The sequence below is a fragment of the Corythoichthys intestinalis genome, chromosome 4 (assembly GCF_030265065.1).
Source record: "Corythoichthys intestinalis isolate RoL2023-P3 chromosome 4, ASM3026506v1, whole genome shotgun sequence".
Classification (NCBI taxonomy): domain Eukaryota; kingdom Metazoa; phylum Chordata; class Actinopteri; order Syngnathiformes; family Syngnathidae; genus Corythoichthys; species Corythoichthys intestinalis.
In genome coordinates this window covers 37,184,500-37,206,035 of record NC_080398.1, presented here as the reverse complement: position 1 = coordinate 37,206,035, position 21,536 = coordinate 37,184,500, and the positions used below count along the sequence as shown (strand labels likewise).

General features: G+C 40.9%; 1 protein-coding gene across 1 annotated transcript in view; it reads left to right on the top strand.

The window, feature by feature from the left end:
- The window catches only part of grik3 (glutamate ionotropic receptor kainate type subunit 3), a 283,742-nt gene that overhangs the window by 132,358 nt on the left and 129,848 nt on the right, over window positions 1-21,536 (top strand). Inside the window, exons 2-4 of the mRNA XM_057834915.1 lie at window positions 6,440-6,613; window positions 8,593-8,850; window positions 10,973-11,154. Coding sequence (XP_057690898.1) covers window positions 6,440-6,613; window positions 8,593-8,850; window positions 10,973-11,154 — 614 coding nt within the window. The remainder of the gene's footprint in view (window positions 1-6,439; window positions 6,614-8,592; window positions 8,851-10,972; window positions 11,155-21,536) is intronic.

Genomic DNA, 21,536 nt, shown 5'->3' with positions numbered 1-21,536 from the left:
AAACAAGGCTTCAAAGGCTGCCAAAATTCTCTCTACTCATTTAACGTTGCCTTTTAGCTATATGTATACGTTAAACGATGCCATTATAGATTGAACGTGACAATACGTGAGTGGGTAGTGCAGCGCATGCGTTAATTGCGTTAAATATTTTAATGTTTTTACCGCCGTTGACGCGATAAATTTGACAGCCCTACTTTAAGCCAAAACTAAAGACTCTGGATGAGTGTAAGACATTTTGTCTGTAACGTTAAGTACAATTAGAAAACGATTTAATAAAATAAATATATATATTAAAAAAGGCATGTCCGATATTTTTTTGCCGATTCCGATACTTTGAAAATGACGTGATCGGACCCGACATTTTTTAATATTATATATACATATATGTGTATTGCACGCAGGGTTCCTTAAAATGGCAGTTACTATAAAATGAATTCAATCGACACATGCAAAAACATGTAGTAAGCTACTACGTTTACATCCACCAAATACGATTTGCCTCTCAAATTGTGAATCTAAAATTGTTAATTGTTTGAATTATTTGTCAAACATGGTGCTTATTTGCTCTATTAGAAGAATCATGTGCTTAAAAACTACCGTTTGACCCTCGCACAATGCAACTGCCGCATTAAGCTAATGGCAGCTCACTAAAAGCGAATTATCCAAAGCGTATTGCTTTTGCGAGGAGTTGATCAAATTTGTTAAAGTGCTTCTGAGAAATGCGCATTCTGCCCTCTTTAACAGTCAAATTAGTGAAAACTCCAGCAATTACTTAATGTACTTTAATAAGATTTAGCGCCATGCAAAATGGAAACGATTCATTTCTTTTATTGCGGATGACTCGAGCTAAAGTGGCTAGTCGCGATGTTTCCGGCCAATGCCACAATACTAACGTATTAGAAAATGTAATGCGTGTGGAATCAACATAATGCGTGTGAGTCTCACCACTCAATTTCTATCCAAGCATGGTTAGAAAAAAAAAGCAGTTTTGAGCTCAGTTTTCACTAGAAACACAAAGCAAAGAGTGACAGCGTGGGACACTTCAGTCAAGGTTCCACTGCATGAACGATAGCAGCAGAGAAATAGAGACGTCGTCTCTTGGCATGATTGATCTGCGAGACGTTCCGTCATCAGTCAGGAGGAGGTTTTGTTTCCAAAAGGATGATGTGGCGTGCCACTGCAAATTGATGAAAAACAACACTTTTTTTTGTTTGTTTTGTTTCTGATATGATAAGCGGGAGCAAGTTTCTGCTAGCAAAAATATTTCAAAAGGATGAACATTAAAACAAAGATTTGTGAAAGATTTGTTTGATGCCCACAAAAAAAAATAAATAAATGGATAAATAGAAGGAACCAAACATTTTTTTGGGTCATCTTGAGCAACGGTATAACAACGAACAAAGAAAAGCCCAGTTATTATTGGTGTTTCTGTGTGTATAATACGAGTGTAACAGTATTTGTATTTAGCTAATAAATGTAATATATTAGAGTGGTGTTGAAATGGTTTGTTTTGAAAGTATTCGCATTTAGTTTTATTGATTTGGGTGGATACGCTGCCCTCTATAGACAACGGTGAATGTGATATAAATCATCTAACATGGATGAATCCAGCTGCTCCCTGTTAAGTCCAACATATGGTTGTAAGTTTTTGTTTAAAGTAATATGATTGTTTATGCATTCGTGTAGAGGTATATTTAGCCGTTTTTTTGTGTGAATATGTGTTTGAACGATTTGTTAACTCATTCACTCCCAGCCATTTTCACCGGAGCAAGGCCCTTCGCTCCCGGCCGTTTTACTGGATTTTGACCGATTTTACAAGGCCCACAGAAAATTCTGTTCTATTGCTATATAAACATGGAACCCATGAAAAGAAAGATTAAACTCTCTTCTTTCAGCAGGAAAAAAAAGTTAGTTCATATCTTTTTCCGTTCTTTAGAAATTAGCATTAGAAAATAGCTTAGTTTGAGCAATTTTCCAATTTCTGATGAAAAAAACAGAGAAATTGAGCTTTTTGTGAAAGCATACATTTCATACATAACTTAGACTTTAACGCCGCTATTTTTTGCTTTAGTTACATCCCAAACATCTGAATGTTTTCCTTTTACAAAATAAACAAGACAAATGGAGCTTTTGATAGCAAACTATTTATTTACACATAACTAACAGAGATGACGCTGTTGTGGTCGCGACAGGCGGGGTTAACTTTTCCCTCATCGCCGTCTGTCTCATAAAGATGGATTTTTTTTAAGTCTTTCTTTTGTGGTGACCACTGCCTCGTTCGCATGGGGAACTTGTGTTCCTGGGGGGGAACTGGTTTGCCGCGTTTCCGTGCGGGACACTGGAGGGTGCAGGGGATGCGAGCGGCGGGCACGGCAGCGCGGGCTGTGCTTGGCGAGCAGCCCGGACTCAACGGCATCGTCCGCTGCACTGGTGGTCCCGGTCGTTCTGCTCGGTCGTCCAGCGCCTGGCATCCATTCGGTCGTCTTCCGCCGGCGCCCCGGCCATGCAGCCTGGCCGTTCATTCCGTTGAATCGGGTTGGGGGTCTTACCAAATGCGCTACTGCCCTCCAGTGGCCAGTTTTATTGCATTAAAATGGATTATCAGCTTTGTGCTTTTGAGCTAAGTTGACTCAGAACCTTCAGAAGTCTTGAAGTCTTCAGTATTTGATATTTGCAAATGAGGAAATTTTTATTTTGCTTTAGCCCTGGGCTGAAGTCATTGAAACACTGAGTATTTTTGCACCATTTCAAAAGACTCAGTTCTGGAACTATATCCACGTTTTATTTCATTTTAGCCATATTACAAATCTTATGTGGGAGTATTTCACTGGTAATGGTTGACAGTCAACAGCTTAATCCAACATTGAACATGGCAGTATGTTATTTTTATAAAAAAGTACCAAGGTTGCCAGCTGACGCGTGCTACCTGACTTTAACGGTTACCTCAGTCGATCCCTACAAAAAAGGGTGTCTTGTACACCTTTGCACATAAATTGTGAATGAAATGCTAGAACAATGAAAACAAAAACAAGTTTGATGTTTCCTTCCATTTTGCACTTTAATAACAGCTTTTTCATTTTAGCCAATAGAAAAAACCAACTTTCAAATGTGCTCGGGAGGGACGCATGGAGGACTCAAATGCAGGGAAACAAGGAGGCAAAAATACAAAGGCAAGGGAGGATAATGGAAAAAAAATACTTCAGCACACAAAGTACAAACAAAAGGCAGGGGATCAAAAGGCAAGGTCCAAACAAAACTCAGGAGTACTATTAAAAAACAGGAATCATAACTTACTTACTGAACGCAGAATTAGACACTCGGAAAGACAAAAAAGGACAGCAAATGCTGAACTTAAAAGGTATTACAACACCTGGGGAAATGCTAATATTCCATCATTTATCCATAAATGCATGCCTTTTGGATTCATATCATGCCACTTCGTGTAATTACACACATCGCAACACCAAGAAAATGATAGAAATTTGGATCGATTTTCAAGCTAAAACGACCGGCGCCCGAGATCCCGGAAATCTAGCATATTGTGTGCGTGACGTCACAACAAGGAAACAACCGGCTCAGTGCTTAGTACTGAATGGCGGCGAAGATGTCAGACAATTTTGTTTCTAGTTGCAGCGATGAATCCGACGCAACGAACGTTCTTGTAATAGTGATGAGGAGAGTTATGAACCTTTCTTTGGTGTTTTGGGTTATCAGTTTGAGCCCAAACGAAAGCCAATGCAGCCTAATGAAAGGATCATTGAGGGGAGCAATCACACTGATGAAACACCGGCAACAGATCGTGTAGGAAACACCGAATGGTTTGTTTTGCATTTCTTTGTGCGAAGCTGATACACCGTGACCGCAAAATAAAGTAATGTATAGAATAATTATCATTTATTGTGCTATCATAGCTTTTCGCTCTGCCAACAGACACAAATATGAATGGGATTAAAGGATTTGTTGTATATATATTTTATGTGTCCAGTTCTATATCCAATGCGTGATATGTTTTTTATTATAAAAGAGTACTCACTCTGGCCATTTCCCTCCTTTGCTTTGCCTGGGGTGGTCTTATCAGAGCCAGTCATCGTCCTCTTTCTTGATATCTCGGGACATTAAGGTGGCTGCGCGTGTATGGTGGGCACCGCATCTACTTTCAGCAGCAATTTCTTAGCAAAAACTGATTTCATTTGTCCATTGTTCGAATAGCTTTAAGGTGTAAAATGCGCACCACACAAAACCGTGCCGGAGGCCGGGTCTGCAAAATTAGCTCTCTTAGCACGGACGAACTTTACTCATTGTCTGCGTAGTCCAGCTCTTTTTCTCGCGTTCGGGAACTCATGGGTACTACATTGCGACAAATGGCTTTTTACCGTATTTTTCGGACTACAAGTCGCTCCTGAGTATAAGTTGATCCAGCCATAAAATGCCCAACGAAGAGAAAAAAAACATACAAGTCGCACCGGAGTATAAGTCGAATTTTGGGGGGAAATTTACTTGATAAAATCCAACACATAGAACAGACATGTCATCTTGAAAGGCAATTTAATATAAAAATACAATAGAGAACAACATGCTAAATAAATGTACAGTGTACAGTGTATGAACAACGAAATGTGAATATACTGTCCTACATTACGGCTCGGTCCTGGCTATACAGCGAACTCCCAAAAGACAATGCTGGATGTCCCTATAATTTGCTGAATCAATTTGGTCCTCGATAGAAAACAGGTTCGCATCAACGTAAATAAATGATAATTAGGTACTATTAGTAATAAGTAACAGGTTAGCATGCGTTCGCTATCATTAGCACATCGTTCAAACAACCACACAACTGGCTCTAAGTGTCCGATCGCGGGTGGAAAACACACAACAACAACAGAAAAGATGATACACGCAGGCGTTGCCTCTGTAGAGATGATTTAAAAGCATAAACAATGAAAGTAGGTTCACAGCCGTCTATTCTCTCTCGCTAACTCGCCCACTCACTCACTTACTCACTCAGAGCTACGTAGCTGTCCGTCTTCTTCTGGCGTGTGAGCACTCTTCTTCACATAAACAAGTGTGAGTGCGCCATCACGTGGGCGTGAAAGCGCCACAAACTAAATACATCCATTTCAAGATAAAAAAGTCAATAATACAATTGAACATACACTGCCAAAGGTAGAACGCGAACGTGGCCATAGCTATAAAGAGTTATTCAGATAAGTATAGCATAAGAACATGCTAACAACTTTACGAAACCATCAGTGTCACTGCAAAACACCAAAATAACATGTGAAATTATATCATAATGTGTTAATAATTCCACACATAAGTCGCTCCTGAGTATAAGTCGCACCCCCAGCCAAAATATGAAAAAAACGCGACTTATAGTCCGAAAAATACGGTATACACCACATAACATGACAGGTTTGAACCATTTTAGCGATTTTTTGATAAAACACGAACGCAACTCTCTCGTCAATAAACAACGATGGCACCTGCCTTGACCTTTTGTTTCCTTGTTGTGACGTCTCCACCCTATTCAGCTGTTTCCGGAATACTTTCTGAAATGTTCGTAATTTTCGATCTATTTTCGATAATTGCTCATGAATGTGATTTATTTTTTTGTTAACTTTATTAATATTTCTTATCTGGCCACATAACGGTTATATTGATATCTCACAGCCCCTTAGTATTATAATACCCTTTAAATACAGATATGAGGTAACGAGACAATGAGACACAGTTGGTTGATACGAGAAGCAGCGGATTGGTCAACACACAAGGAGCTGGCCACAACAGGTGAAATCAATGGGTAATCACATGGACAAGGAACACTAGGGCGCAAACTGAACAGAACAAAATGCTATGATTAACAAAGCCTTTTTGCCATCTTGTATGGGTAATTTTTGTAATATAAAAAAATGAATTAAGTCTTCTAAAAATGTTTCTAAAAATTATTATTTATTTGAAAACTCGTTATCTATTGTTTTATAGTCTGGAAAAGAAATATGCGGTCTATTTTGAGGTCTTTCTTCAAATAAGATGACTCTTAAAGTTCTGGATTTTCAACATTCAATCGCTTAACAACCAATGAGGATAACATACAGTAGTTTTCAAAAAACGACTACAGGGAGAACTCATTTTAGTTAGAGTACAGTTGAAAATTGAGTATGTATTACGAAAAGGCAGTCATGGCAGGCGTGTAGAAATGCTACTTTTCCTGTTTTGTGTTGGAATAAAAGGACACATCAATGAAAAGGCGAGCAACTAAGATGTTTTGCCCTCCTGATGGTACAGAACAGGCTCGTTCAATCCATTACGGCTTGAGACTTCAAAGACTCTCAGTGTGTTTATCTCCGTGTTTTCTCTCTATTTAGTCACTCGAGGCCCGCCGTCTTTTGAAGATGATTGATGCTAATGTGTTTGTTTTGTTAAATGTGCTTTTATCCAGGCGGGATTTTCGAGCAAACGGATGGACCCGTCTCTCTGGTCAGCGCCGAGGAGCTGGCCTTCAAATTCGCAGTCAACAACATCAACAGAAACAGGACTTTGCTGCCCAACACCACACTGACGTACGACATACAAAGGATTAACATCTACGACAGCTTCGAGGCATCCAGGAAAGGTCCGGTCAGACTGTCTTAATTTGTTTGTTGGGGGAAATTGGTTGCTGATTTCAATTTTTTTTTAAAAAACATAAAATTGCATTGTCGTGCTTTAAGGTTAAACAAAAAAAATCCCCCCAAACAATCAGAAAAATCTGTAATACTTGCAGAACATTGAAATTCAACATTTTCTAATTTCCCCCTCAAAACATAACAAAGTCAACAAAGAATCTATAAATGAAATCAGAAGCCCCCCCCCCCCCCCAATCCCCTGATCATCCCCCTCTGATCATCTCATGAAAAACTAACATGTGCTTGATATTGAAACTCATCTTTTTCGTGTTTTGGGCATGGCTGTCAGAGATGTTTTTGTATATTTGAATTGAAAAACACATTCACACACAAAGGTGAAAAAAACCCTACTGAAGAAACTCCTACAAAAAAGGAAGCACTACTGAACTGTGCAGCCACTCCCTTATTCCAATCCAAAATCTTCTAATTTGGCCAATTTGATCAAGTGTGCCAAATTTCGTGGCTCTATAAGCTGCCTAAGAAGAAATATAGTTCCCTTCAATGGTGAACAAAGGGTTGTCATGGCAACAGACATGTGGACATGGGCCTTACAGTATAATGTAGTATGACAAAAGGTCTTGTAACTACACTGACCAACCTGAAAGGAACTGGATGTGTAAAAGTAAAATGAGTGATTTTCTGTTGCCACTTGTTGGTGCTGTAGGGTTGATGCAAATGACCCCTACAAAACCTTTCAGGGAACGGCTCTCATCAAGCACGGCAAGTCTGGTGCAGATATGTTGTATATCTGCCAAGTTATGGCTGTTCAAAATTTGTGGTGAGACAAAATAGCGACGGTCATTTTCAATTTCTTCTTCTGGCCCCTGTGCTTCAACAAAACCTCAATATTTTTCATCAGGCCCCTGGACACATGTCTTAAGGCTCCCCTAATGCAGTTTTGAGGTTAATTGATTTTTTTTCCCCTTGGAGGAGTAGCCTGTTTAATTAAAAAAAAGGGCGTTTCCTGTTCCCAGCAGGGGGCACCAGGCCTAATGGGTAATATTTCAACGCAGTTGTGTTCAGGCTGCGATACCTCTCATACATGCCAGATATGAAAAAACCTGTATCTTGGATCAGGGAATTACTAGCCATTTCTTCAATTTGGTGAGATGCTAAAAAATAGGCTGACTCTGGCAACCCGCCCAGGTCAGGCCCATAAATGAAAACTCACCATTTTGATAACATTAAATCTCCTATGTCTTATGAACAGTCTCATCAATTTTGAGTAGGATCCAACTAACTCCCTAGACACCAGTGTCTCAAATGTGCACCCTGTAAATCAAGAAAAATTTCACATTTAATCCAAAATACCCCATTTGCTGTTGGGTTTGGGATATGGGTCCAAGAGACTTTTTGGTGCAGTTTTGCACAAGGTATTGACTCCCTAACTTTCATTGCTATGCGTTGAAAAAAACCAATAGGAGAGGCCTTGTTGATAAATTCAAGGGGGTGCTTTTGAGCCTTTTGTCACGGTTTTTCGCAAAGTCACGAAATTTACGCCAAGCTGCATGTATTTGTAAATTAAGTACATGAATGTAAATTAAGGCCTCCAAATTGTCCATTTTCATTTGCCATGAAAAAAGAATAATGATAGTCCTCTGCATTACATTAGGGATCTCCCACCACTTGGTGCTTGGGCCCTAATAATAATAATAAACAAACATTTGCATTACAATTGGCTCTCCCACTATTTCAGTGGTTCCAAAACCGGTCCTCAAGGACCCCTGTGGGTCCTGGTTTTTGTTCCTACCGATCGATTACAGACCGTTTAACCAATGAGGTTTCTGCTAAAACAAGCAGCACCTGACTACAATCAACTGATTAACCTCGTATAAAAATATGACCCAAAAAAATCTAATCAAAATTTTGCCAAAACCTAAAAATATTGACAATCTCTGCCTGAAATTTGTTTGTGTGTGTGTCATAGCTTGCGATCAGCTGTCTCTCGGCGTGGTGGCCATCTTCGGGCCGTCGCACAGTTCGTCGTCCAATGCCGTGCAGTCCATTTGCAATGCGCTGGAAGTGCCGCATGTGCAGGTGCGCTGGAAGCACCACCCCATGGACAACAGGGACACCTTTTACGCCAACTTGTACCCTGACTACTCGTCACTTAGCTACGCCATCCTGGACCTGGTGCAGTTCCTCAAGTGGAAGACCGCCACTGTGGTTTACGACGACAGCACCGGTGAGGACTGTTGGCATTTGACCTCTTAGCCAAACGCCGCATGTTCATGTTGTTGTAACAACTATCTGAATCCGAGAACAACAAATTTTTATTTGCCCTGTTCAGATGCTTGACACAGAGAATGATAATCTGAGTGTCCTATTGGTCTGAACAGTTTTAATGTATCACAAGGGAATATGTTATACTCCCATTGTGTTTCGTTTATTAGGAGAAAGCGGCGACCAGAAGGGGTTATGAGGGACAGAAAGGAAAATAGAAAAAGGATACAGAAAAGAAAAACAAGAAATGCTGTACATTAAACACTTACACTAACTATGAAGATAGTAGTGCTATTGTTAGCTAATTGTATTTCTGGTTGACACCATGTAGGGGGGCCTGATAACTGAGGAGAAAAAGGAAGAGGGGAGAGTCATGAAGGGATGTAATTAGGTGGGGTGGAGCATACACAAATCAGCAATGTGAGATGTAGAGCCCAGTATTATGTGAATCACCTATAAGTGTGGATATGATGACATCCTATTCTATGCTGCCTAATCGCTAATCCTGGCACCAGTTTCTCTAATTTAGTGTGTCTAATTAATTGCACCCAGTCATGCGTGAATCCCATCAGAAGTGTGTTAGTCCTGCCGACAATTGGAAATGCTGCACAGGGGTCGCCCTAAGGCAAAGGCCCCTCCCCAGCCAATCGGGGTGGGTGAGCCAGTGCAGCCCATCCCTCCTCCCACAGCTCCAGCACGGGGTTCGCCGTCATCCCACCGGGATCCAGGGTGGTCCCCTGGACCATCCGCGCCCCCATTAACTGGCCTTCAGGGAAGGGATGAGGGGACGCGCCACCAGCCCCCATGCATACCCCCACCACCACCCACCCACCCGGTACGGCACACCGCGGGAAACCCATGGCCCACTTGGTCCAGGGCAGAACAGGATCCCCTCCCAGAGTGGGCGACACCCCACTGACCTACTGGCACTCAGTCCGGAGCCTGAGGAGGATACCCGGGCAAAAGAGAGGGGAAGGCGGAACAGAAGAGCACCGAGAAGCCGCCACGGGGCGGCACGGGACTGAAGCTCCCCTTGCGACTGGCAGCCCAGGCGAAGAGGAGGCCACGCCGCGGGAGTGTGGGACCCATCTACCGCCCTATTACTGTGGTAGCCATTACCCAGCACCGTGATGGGATTTTGTGGGGAGGGTTGTGCAGTGTATGCATTTAAATACGAGAGCCCGGCTGAAGGCAGTGGGATCGCCGCATGGAAGTTCTTTTCGTACATCTCAGCGCCCCTCGCTGAAGCCCCCCTGTGGAGTACAATGTATGTTATGTGTGAAAAGAGTGGCGGGGCTTGCGGCGGGGAGGCAACTGTCAAGTCACCATCCCCCCAACCTGTCCCTGCTGCCGCACATCCTTGGTGTATGATGCATTATCTTTATTATATTATATTATGTATTATTGTTATGATGCAAGAACTCTAAATTTGATAATCTGAAGAAAAGCTCAAACAATGACTTTCTGAAAAGTTGACAATTTTAATCCAAGTTGAGGACAGCAATGAAAACTGTCAGGCAAACATTGGGAGAAAACTGCCTAGGGTCTCATTCTAGCAGTCTGCCTCTCGGCATCCTGGGAAGTGACGACTTCTGATGGAAATGTTCAGTTTTTTTTAAGGTGCTGGGAGGTGGGTAGACAGATCAGAGGGGCAGTCGGTGCGTTGCCCAGGGGTGTGCCAGGAAGGAATGCGACGTCATCTTTCAATATTGTTATCAGGCTCCTGGACGCCTTGCTCCTTTCCTATCTTGTGTCGCGCCAACCTGGCAAGGGCGCATACATTGTTGTACCCACTCTTCTCAGCTATCTTGGCGCCATCATTCCAGGAGCTCCCATGATTATTCTGCTCAGGCACTCTTTATTTAAAATGTTTGCTATTTGTTGATTACACTATGCTTTTGATACTGTTATTTTATTAGGTAGGCTACAAATCAATAAAAGCAGGCATGTTCATGATTATCGATTAGCATGTTAGCAAAAATTGCATTTCCCTTCAGGAACAACACTTCACTGATGTAATTTGAGCAAAAACATTGTTCCCATTCTTATTCCACTGTACTCAACGGTCATCGTCTGTATTTCAGGTCTGATTCGACTACAGGAGCTGATCATGGCACCGTCCAGGTACAACATTCGCCTGAAGATCCGGCAACTGCCCGTGGACACGCAGGACACCAGGCCCCTCCTCAAGGAGATGAAGAGGAGTCGCGAGTTTCGCATCATTTTCGACTGTAGCCACCAGATGGCCGCGCAGATCCTCAAGCAGGTAAAATTCCACCATGACAACTGTAGAATCCCGACAGCAGTTGTATGACGGGAAAAAAAAATTAAGAAATAATTTGCTACACATTTCTAAAACTTCTAATTTACCTATACTTTACCTGCCAACTGTAATGATTTACCTCACTGAGCAACCTGACAAAAAACTCAAATTATGACCAAAAATCTACCGTATTGGCCCGAATATAAGACAGTGTTTTTTGCATTGAAATAAGATTGAAAAAGAGGGGGTCGTTTTATATTCGCGGTCTAGACATTATACCATTCACGACGCTAGATATCATTGAAGCGATGTTTTGTCAAGACAGATCTCAGCTACTAGTTTAACCAGTTTGCATTATTATATTGCAATGTTTTTCCTTATTCAGATTTTTTTCAAGACTACAGTTGCAGTTAGTCTTCGCTTTGATGGTTAATGCAGTTATTGCAGTTTTGTTGTTTTATCACAATAGATTGGTTTATTTATATTTCAAAAACCAGAAGCCATTCATTTACGAATGTGACTGCACTTTAGTTTACATATTTGAATGTTCAGATATTAAGATTTGAATGAGGCAAAATACCATGCTTTTTCTCTCAAATATATTGTTATAATCATTTGTTTCAGATGTACTGTAATTATTTTCTGTATAAAAATTAATTTGGTGTTCAAAAAGTATTTTTTTCAAACTTGAGTCTTTAAAAAGAGGGGGTCGTCTTATAATCAGGGCCGTCTTATATTCGGGCCATTACGGTATATTTCAAAAATATCCTTTTGGACAAAATAGATATAAAATGAAAAGAAAACCATCGCCAAAAAAAAGTAAAAACTATATTCATACATAAAATTTGACAAAAAATTTTATAACGATGTGAAAAATGGATACACAAAAAGTTGTATAATTCCGGATTCAACAAAAAATGACAACTAAAAAAAGAAGTATAAAATCTAACTAGATAACTAAAAAATTTAACAAAAATTTGTCATAATATTTTTCACCATTTTTTTTTTTTTACATGAACATAAAACATTAGACAAACTACCATCGGACAATACGTGGAATAATAAGTGGAATCCCTAAACAATCTAAAAATTTGAATTTGAAAAAAATTATAAATTCCTGAAAAAACAAAAATTGACAACTGTTAAAAACTAAACTAAAAATTTGACAAAAAATACACAAAATAAATGTGCTACATAATCGACATTATTCGCAAAAGAAGACCATAAAATACAGTCAAAACTACCCAAAAAATTACAAAAAAATTAATTTGGAATCATAATCAACCCTACAAAATCTAAATCTGATGAAGAATTTACGGTAATTTTCGGACTATAAGGCGCACCTTACTTTAAGCCGCCACAAAAAAATTGTTACACGAAAATGGCATTTGTTCATAGATAAGCGGCTCTGGAGTATTAGCCGCAGCTATCCTTACTGTATTATGGGATATTCACAGCAAAAGATATTAACCAATACCACTTTATTTGACAGAGGCATCAAAAAACTGTCATACGATCAAATGAACCAATTGGCTGCAAGGCTTCATTGCTTCAAGAAGCTTCGTTTGGCCATCACTGCTCCTTTGGAGGAGACAGTCAACCGCTGCCACCTTCTGTCAACACTGTTGTCATCCAACATGCCTCCTAACATGCATTACAGCGCTACAGATGTAAATAACATTTAAAATTCATGATCAGTGCTAATTATTTCTTCAGTTGCTGTTCCAGTTGTTTCATTAATTGCTCGTTATGGTTTGGTAACACTTTTATGACAATGGTGCCAAAAGACTGTCATAAGACCATCATAATTATGACATGACCCTGCCATGGGTTAGGGTCGTATGTCATTTTGTGTCATCCGGCAAATTACCCCACTTTATAATAGATGTAAAGATCCGAGCTGCACTTAAATGGAGTTAGTGACATAATTCATAATGTCATTAATGCCCATAATAGTGTTATGTCATAATTATGACGCCGCTGTCAAAGAAAGTGTTACCTATTAACTCAAATAAATCAACAAATAAGCCGCACTGGACTATAAGCCGCAGGATTCAAAATGAGGGAAAAAAGTAGCGGCTTATAGTCCCAAAATTTTGGTACCTCCCCATAAATCATTCTTCCCGTTGTGGCTGTAGGGTTATAACCAGAAACTGACACTCCCAACTGACATTTCAACCAAGTATCTGTACTTGTACTCAAGTACAGAGATGAACCCTTCTGTCACCTCTTCCGATACTATCACCTATCAGCCTCATAGGTAGCAGAGGTTTTTGTCCCTTACTCATGACAGATTTGGTGTCACTCGATATATTTCATGTGGCTGCCGTGATCTTTGCTCCTCCGTTGTGGCAAAACACGCCACCTCGGCCTGTCCCTCCTCTTCATTTCCTTCAGCCATTTTGACGGACAGCCAAGAAATTGGCATCGTGACACCCAACGCTCATAAGGTGAAATGGGACAGCTTTTCCTCCCAAAGATAGCGGCTTAAGATGAAGCTGGAGAGCATCTGTCCAGTTTTTGCAGGAAAGTCAGAGCGCTTGTGTCTTTAACCCTTTCAGGGACATTGGTAACTACAGTCAACAGCTATTTAAAAGTTGACATTGAAGACCATTAACTCATTATAGTGCATGTCACTATTTTTGGTTAGAGACAGCGAGACCAAAAGTGGTATTTGCCATGTGGCATTTTTTTTTTTTTTTGCCACATGGCAAACAAAATGCCACATGGCAAAATCCATTTTGCCACATAGCAAAAAAAAAAAAAATGCTACATGGCAAAATCCATTTTGCCACATGGCAAATACTCCTTTTGGTTCTTGGCCCTGCTGTAAATATTACAAATTACTGTGTTTTTTAATTGAACCCAAAATTTCAGTTTTCCCCCAAACTTTTTTTTTTTTTTTAATTCATAACAACTTACAGTTTTTGTGCAAATCACAAAACCTATACGTAAAATAATTAGGGAAGCTGAGGAGCACAAAAGTTTTGCACAGTTTTGGCCAAAATGCTACGATTCAGCCAAAATTTGCCAAAAACTTTCCCTTTCATTTCTAATGGCCAAAATTTCCCATTCATTTTCAATGGTAACAAAAACTTCTATTGATTTCCAATCCAGACCTTCAAAAACCTACATTGGCACACCCAAAAATCAACAGGAAGTGACCCCGAAATGCCAGCAAATCAACAGGAAGTGATACCAAAATAATGTCAAATCAAAAGGAAGTGACCACGAACTGCCCCCAAGTCAATAGGATGTGAAGTGATGTCAACAGGAAGTGACCTTGAAATGCTTCAAAACCAATAGGAAGTGACTTGATATACCAACCATAACAGCAAAGCTACCACATCAATTTCTCCAGAAATGGCATTTTTTAGTCATTTGTTAATTATTCTTGTACAGTGTTGTCAAGATAGAATATTATTTTGTTCCGGAGTGGCTTTTGTATCATGAATTTTTCGTATAATGAATGGCGTTTTACATGTAAATCACCTAATTTGTTACAAACTCACCTAAAATACCACATTATATTTGCTGTTATGTCCTCTAATTGCCTGTGTTTATTTGTAATGCTTTGTCGGCCCCTAGCGGTGCTTAAGTGTAACTAATTTATTAGGTTTCAGCTCGTTGTCACAAGTGTTGTTTTTGGCAGCCCTTTTAATTTTCGTCCTAATCTTAGTCTTATGGACGATAATACTTATTTGTCTTAGTCATATTTTAGTCATCTCAAATGTGCTTGTGTCCGTCTAGTTATTGTTGGCAAAATTCAAGACTAAATTTGTCTAGTTTAAGTCGACATTAAAAATGTTTTCGTCTCTAAAATAAAAAAAAAAATTACTCCAAAAAAAAAGGATAAATAAAGAAACTAAGGTTCCCAACTATTTCGAATGAACATAGACATGCGCATATTGCAGTGTCGACAAAGGCAACTTGGTGATAAAACACACTCAACAGGAAAACCGCACATTATTTTCAATTAATTATATCCAACTGGACACCACGAACTGTTTGTAAAAAAAAAAAAAAAAAAGTTTTCTGAGATTTTAACAGGACGCTCGCTGTTAGCATTCGCCTAATGCTAACGCGAATGCTATGCTAACTAGGGTTGTTCCGATCATGTTTTTTTGCTCCCGATCAGATCCCAATCGTTTTAGTTTGAGTATCTGGCGATCCCGATATTTCGCGATCCGATTGCTTTTTTTTTTGCTCCCGATTTAATTCCAATCATTCCCGGTCATTTTTCCCGATCATATACATTTTGCCAATGCATTAAGAAAAAAATGAATAAAACTCGGACGAATATATACATTTAACATACAGTACATAAGTACTGTATTTGTTTATTATGACAATAAATCCTCAAGATGGCATTTACAATATTAACATTCTCTCTGTGAGAGGGATCCACGTAAAGAAAGACTTGTGACTTTGTATATTATGACTAAATATTGCCATCTAGTGTATGTGTTGAGCTTTCAGTAAATGATACTGTAGCCATGCCCCAATGCATGATGGGAAGTGTAACCATGACTGCGTAGTGCTATCAATTGATATATCTTCTCTGCGTTGGGAACTAACTTAAGATGTTAAGAAAAAGATCATTTGCTACCTTGCTTCCCAACATTGCTTCCCATGATATTTCTAATCTCAGGGAGAGGGATTGTAAGGCTTTAGCCGATTAAAAAAAGACTGCCAAAATTCACTCTACTCATTTTACACTGCCTTTTATCTCTGTATATACAGTAGGTAAAACGGTGCCATTACAGATTGAGCGCGACAATGCGTGGGTGGGTCGTGCAGCGCATGCATTAATTGCGTTAAATAGTTTAACGTGATACATTTTTAAAAAAAAATTAATTACCGCCGTTATCGGGATAAATTTGATAACACTACCTTAAGCCTAAACTAAAGACTCTGGATGAGTGTAACATAATATGTTTGTAACGTTAAATACAATTAGAAAACGATTACATAAAAAAAAATTAAAATTAAAATAAATAAATATATATATATATTAAAAAAAGGCATGGCCGATATTTTTTTGCCGATTCCAATACTTTGAAAATGACGTGATCGGACCCGATCGATAGGGATGCCGATCGATCGGGAAATCTCCAATGCTAACGCTACAAGTTACATTTAGTGTGTGATGATCACTCAACACAGACCTTTAAAGGCTAAAGCAACATTGCATATTCTTTCTGGCCAAGATAAGAAAACAAATCCTACCATGTGTGCAAGCCCAGACATTGGAGAGGACACTGGGGGTGGGAGGTGCAGCACATCACATGAGTGACACAACCAGACACTGCTGTCTCTCCATCTATCTTCTCTGTTACTGCAACCAACCGCCACACACGCCTTCACCATTTTGATTATTAATGTTAACGAGCAGAAAAACACGCCGTAATAGGAGGCATGTACTTAGCGGTAATGTGTAAACACGACGATCTGACACACAATATGGCGGCTCCAGTCAGGGGGGCGGAGTTGTGACGTCACGTGATTGGGGTCTATACACAGGTGGCAATCTAGTCCACCAATTGGATGACGCGCTGGCATACCGGGTGCACCAATAAGAACCTCGCGTTGATGTGTCAATCACGGTGCCGCCGCCAGACCCCGGTGGCGCTACAATATTCTGACAGAAGAGCCAACGACGTCATGCATTAAGAGAGACAATAGCTAATTAATATGATCACTCGCCACCCTGTGGTCTGGGGTGTGAATTGCAACCTGTCAAAATGACGGACGGACTTCAGTTTTTTCCGTCACCGTTTTAAAAAACCGGTCAACGACGGAAAATATTCGGTTAACGCGACCCCTGGGCGTAGCACATTGTAGTCTCTATATTTCTTTTGTTTACATTTATAGCTAAATGTAGTTACATTATTACTTTTCTGTGAGCGGGAATCATCTATTACAACACGTTTTATCTTACGTATCATGAATAACTTTTCATAATATGACGCGAAAAAGATGAGAAAAACCTTTCTTAAAATGAATTTGTCGTGGACCTAAGCTTTTGCAACTCGAGGTACCAGTATAGTTTTATTGTGTCTCTATTATTAGTATTATTGTAGTTTTTTTTTTTTCACACAGCATTTAATTCATTGCATGCCATTGTCTTCCAATTCATTTACACTGGGAGGACTGTGCGTGAATGCTCATCTTTCAGTGCCATTGAGGGTGCTAGACGTCCAATCCACGTTCATTCATTCACCCCGCCCAGTCAAAATGGATTGGACATCTAGTGCCGTCAATGGCAGCCAGTGAGTTAAATGAGTGCCCTTGTTATTTAGGAGAAGCAAAAATAAGAAAGAAGAACAGTATAGCAAGTGGTAGCCAGCTTAATAGATGGATATAAGCAATCATGTTGTGCGCCTGTAGATATCCTCAACCCCTCCTCCATTAAGTGCGCTGTCACTTTCAGTTACTGTCTCCCAAAATGCATCGTCTCCTCCTCAAACATTGTCGGGATGAAAGTTGACGGAAATCCGCTTCTGGCTCTTCCACAAAGAAACAAGGTTTTCAGGCACGTTTCTCCTTCATGGCAAAACTGGCTGCGCGTGGTCGTCGTCTTTGAAATGAATGAGAAAATAAGAGTAGTGTTGAAGTTTTGACAGTCACTCGTGTTTGGGTACAAACTTGGAAAAGTAAGTAATTATCATGTGATTCTTTTCAAATGGATTGCGTGTGGGAAGCAAGTGCTTCAAATGCATTTGATGTAGAGTTACGCAAGAGAGTCACAAGAAAGCTTTGTGAAGATTAGTATTGCCAAAATTAATTGAAGGGAAAAGTTTTTACTTCATTAGGGGTTACTGAAAAAATGTTGTTTTATGAAAAAAAATATATATTGTGGAAAAATACAGAATGTCAATCATACTGTAGGTGGAAAAAGGTGATAACATAAAACTGTTTTGTGGATTTGGAGAAGGCATTCGACACTGTGCCTCGGGGAGTCCTGTGGTGGGTGCTCCGGGAGTACGGGGTACCGAGCCCCTTGGTAAGGGCTGTTCGGTCCCTGAACGACCAATGTCAGAGTTTGGTCCGCATTACCGGCAGTGAGTCGAATTCGTTCCCTGTGAAGGTTGGACTCGGCCAAGGCTGCCCGTTGTCACCAATTCTGTTCATAATGTTTATGGACAGAATTTCTAGGCACAGCAGAAGCATTGAGGGTGTCCGGTTTGGTGGGCCCAGCAATGCATCTCTGCTTTTTGCAGATGATGTGGTGCTGTTGGCTTCATCAAGCCGTGACCTCCAACTCTCACTGGAGCGGTTCGCAGCCAAGTGTGAAGCAGTTGGGATGAAGATCAGCACCTCCAAATCCGAAACCATGGTCACAGCCGGAAAAGGGTGGCGTGACCTCTCTGGGTTGGGGATGAGATCCTGCCCCAAGTGGAGGAGTTCAAGTATATTGGGGTCTTGTTCACGAGTGAGGGTAGGAGGGAGCGGGAGATCTACAGGCGGATCGGTGCAGCCTCTGCAGTGATGCGGACTCAGTCTGTAGTGGTGAAGAAGGAGGTGAGCCGAAAGGCGAAACTCTCGATTTACCAGTCGATCTAGGTTTCTACCCTCACCTATGGTCACGAGCTGTGGGTCTTGAAAGAAAGAACAAGATCCCGGATACAAGCGGCCGAAGTGAGTTTCCTCCACAGGGTGTCCGGGTTCTCCCCTAGAGATAGGGTGAGAAGCTCTGTCATCCGGGAGGGACTCGCCGTCGAGCTGCTACTCCTCCGCGATGAGAGGAGCCAGTTGAGGTGGCTCGGGCATCTGGTTCGGATCCCCTCCCTGGAGAGATGTTCCGGGCATGTCCCACCAGCGGGAGGCCCCGGGGACGACCCAGGACATGCTGGAGAGACCATGTCTCTCGGCTGGCCTGGAAACGCCTTGGGGTCCCACCGGCGGAGCTGGTTGAAGTGGCTGGGGGCTGGCTTCCCTGCTAAAGCTGCTGCCCCCACGACCCGACCCCGGATTAAGCGGCAGATGATAGATGGACACAGATAGAAATAGCATAAAAGTGTTGAGTCAAGACAGGGCTTAAAGTCAAGGTGGGAAGGAAAGATTGAACGGATATGTTGCGGAGGTCAGGCGGTAAGGAGTTCCAGAGCTGTGGGGCACAGTGACTAAAAGCTCTGGAACCGAAGGTGGTGAGACGGACACTAGGGACAGAAAGGTGGAGGGTAGAGGAAGAGCAAAGTGAACGGGGATGACTGTTAATACAGAGGCGATAAGTAGTATAAGTAGGGTGGGGCCAGGCCATGAAGTACTTTGAAGGTAATGAGGAGGATCTTGTAGGTAATTCTGTGTTTAACTAGGAGCCAGTGGAGGATGGGTGGTGATGTGATGTGTGCTAGGGGTCCGAGTGATGAGGAGTGCTGCTGAGTTTTCGAGGAGCTGCAGTTTCTGTGGAGGGACTTATTTGGGAGACCGAAGAGCAGTAAGTTACAATAGTCAAGCCGGGAGGTGATTAGACTGCAAACAAGAGTGGAAGCAGTGTGGCGTAACCTACTACTTCTGTATATTTTAATAATTAATGCATACTATTGTTTTACCCATACAAAATATTGTTACAATAGTAAAATAATTTAACAATATGAATGCAAGGAAAAGAGGTAAAACACAATTTAACAATAGTTGTATTGAGTTCATTTTGTCTACACTTATAAATTAGTTGAATTTTTCTTTTATCCTAGGCAATTCCTAAAACAATTGTCTAGGATAAAAGAAAAAAATCAACTCATAAAATTTAACAATCCAATTGCAAAAATACAATGCAAAAATTACAGTTTTACAAGAATAGTTACTGCATTTCTAGCAAACTCTTTGATGATAATACAGCTCAACTCAACCCAACTGTATTTATATACCAGAGCTACCGTAATTTTCAGACTATAAGCCGCTACTTTTTTCCTTCATTTTGAATCCTGCGGCTTATAGTTCAGTGTGGCTTATTTGTCGATTAATTTGGGTTAATAGGTAACACCTTATTTGATAGCAAAGTCACAAGACTGCCATAAGACCATCATAATTATGACACTTTCATGGGCATTAATGAATGCTTATGACAGATGTCATTGAGTGTCATCCGGCAAATTATGTCACCAACTCCATTCATGTCCAGCTTGGATCTTTTACATCCATTTAAATGTGAGATAATTTAACGGGTGACACAAAATGACATCTGTCATGAAGGAATAGTATCTTTTCTCGCATTTACTGTTTGACTGATAGTATTACTCTAACATACCCATTATAAAATAAATAGCATTTATATCATAGTTTAAGTAAAACAAGCATAATATATTTGACAAAGGGCATAAGAGATACATGATGCCTTCTGACCACTGAAGCCCAACGCGTAGCAAGATTGATGCTGACTACCAGGGGATAGGCAAGACAGCTACAAGTCCACGTCTGCACCACCAACTCCCGCAATAAGTTCTTCCGGACAGTCCAGAACAAATGGCGGGACATCTTGTCTTGACAAGGAACATCTGATAAGGAGGAACTCACGACCGAGAAGTGAACACTCAGCACTCACGTGGCACTGAAGTGGCAAAATCCACAACCCTCGTTGCCCTGACAACAGTAACTCCTGAATCCTCCTCTCCAATCAACAAACAGATAAGAATCCTAAACAACGCCCAAATATACCCTTCTTCCTGGCCAAAGTCTGCCCCATTCAGCCTTCAAAAAGACAATGTTTAACTAATTGTGGTCATTTTTCTCAGGAATCTTTTGTTGACTTGTGAAATTGTGACCCTGGAACCAATCTGCCTCCTCGCCTGGGTCTGTTGCTGTTTTGCCTTGCCGTTCGATTGCTGTCAACCTGACCAAATCGTCAACTTGTGTTTCGAAGCCTTTTTCCAGCTTTCAAAATGGAGTCAGGAAAAGACTAAGGTGAACGCACGGAGTTTGGCCTTATGGCCGGGTTGTTGGATTTTCGCCCGCCTGTGTTGTTGGAGCTGCACCAGATCAGGTCCGGCGGTTCGGCTGGCGTGATTCCGGCAATCTGGCCAAAAGGCCAAACTCCGCGTGTCAGATTCCTTCAGTCATAAGCATTCATTAATGCTAATGGCAGTGTCATTTCATAATTATGAGTGTCTTATGACAGTCTTATGGCCCTACTGTCAAATAAAGGGTTACCAAATACCATAACTAGCAATTAATGAAACAACTGGAGCAGTAACTGAAGAAATAATTACATGAATTGATTATCTACATCTGTAGCGCTGCAATGCATGCCCGGAGGCATGTTGGATGACAACAGTGCTGACAGCAGGTGGCAGCAGAGGTTGACTGTCTCCCCCAAGAGTGCAGTGATTTCCAAATGAAGCTTCTTTATGGTGGTTCATTTGGTCTTATGATAGTTTTATGATGCT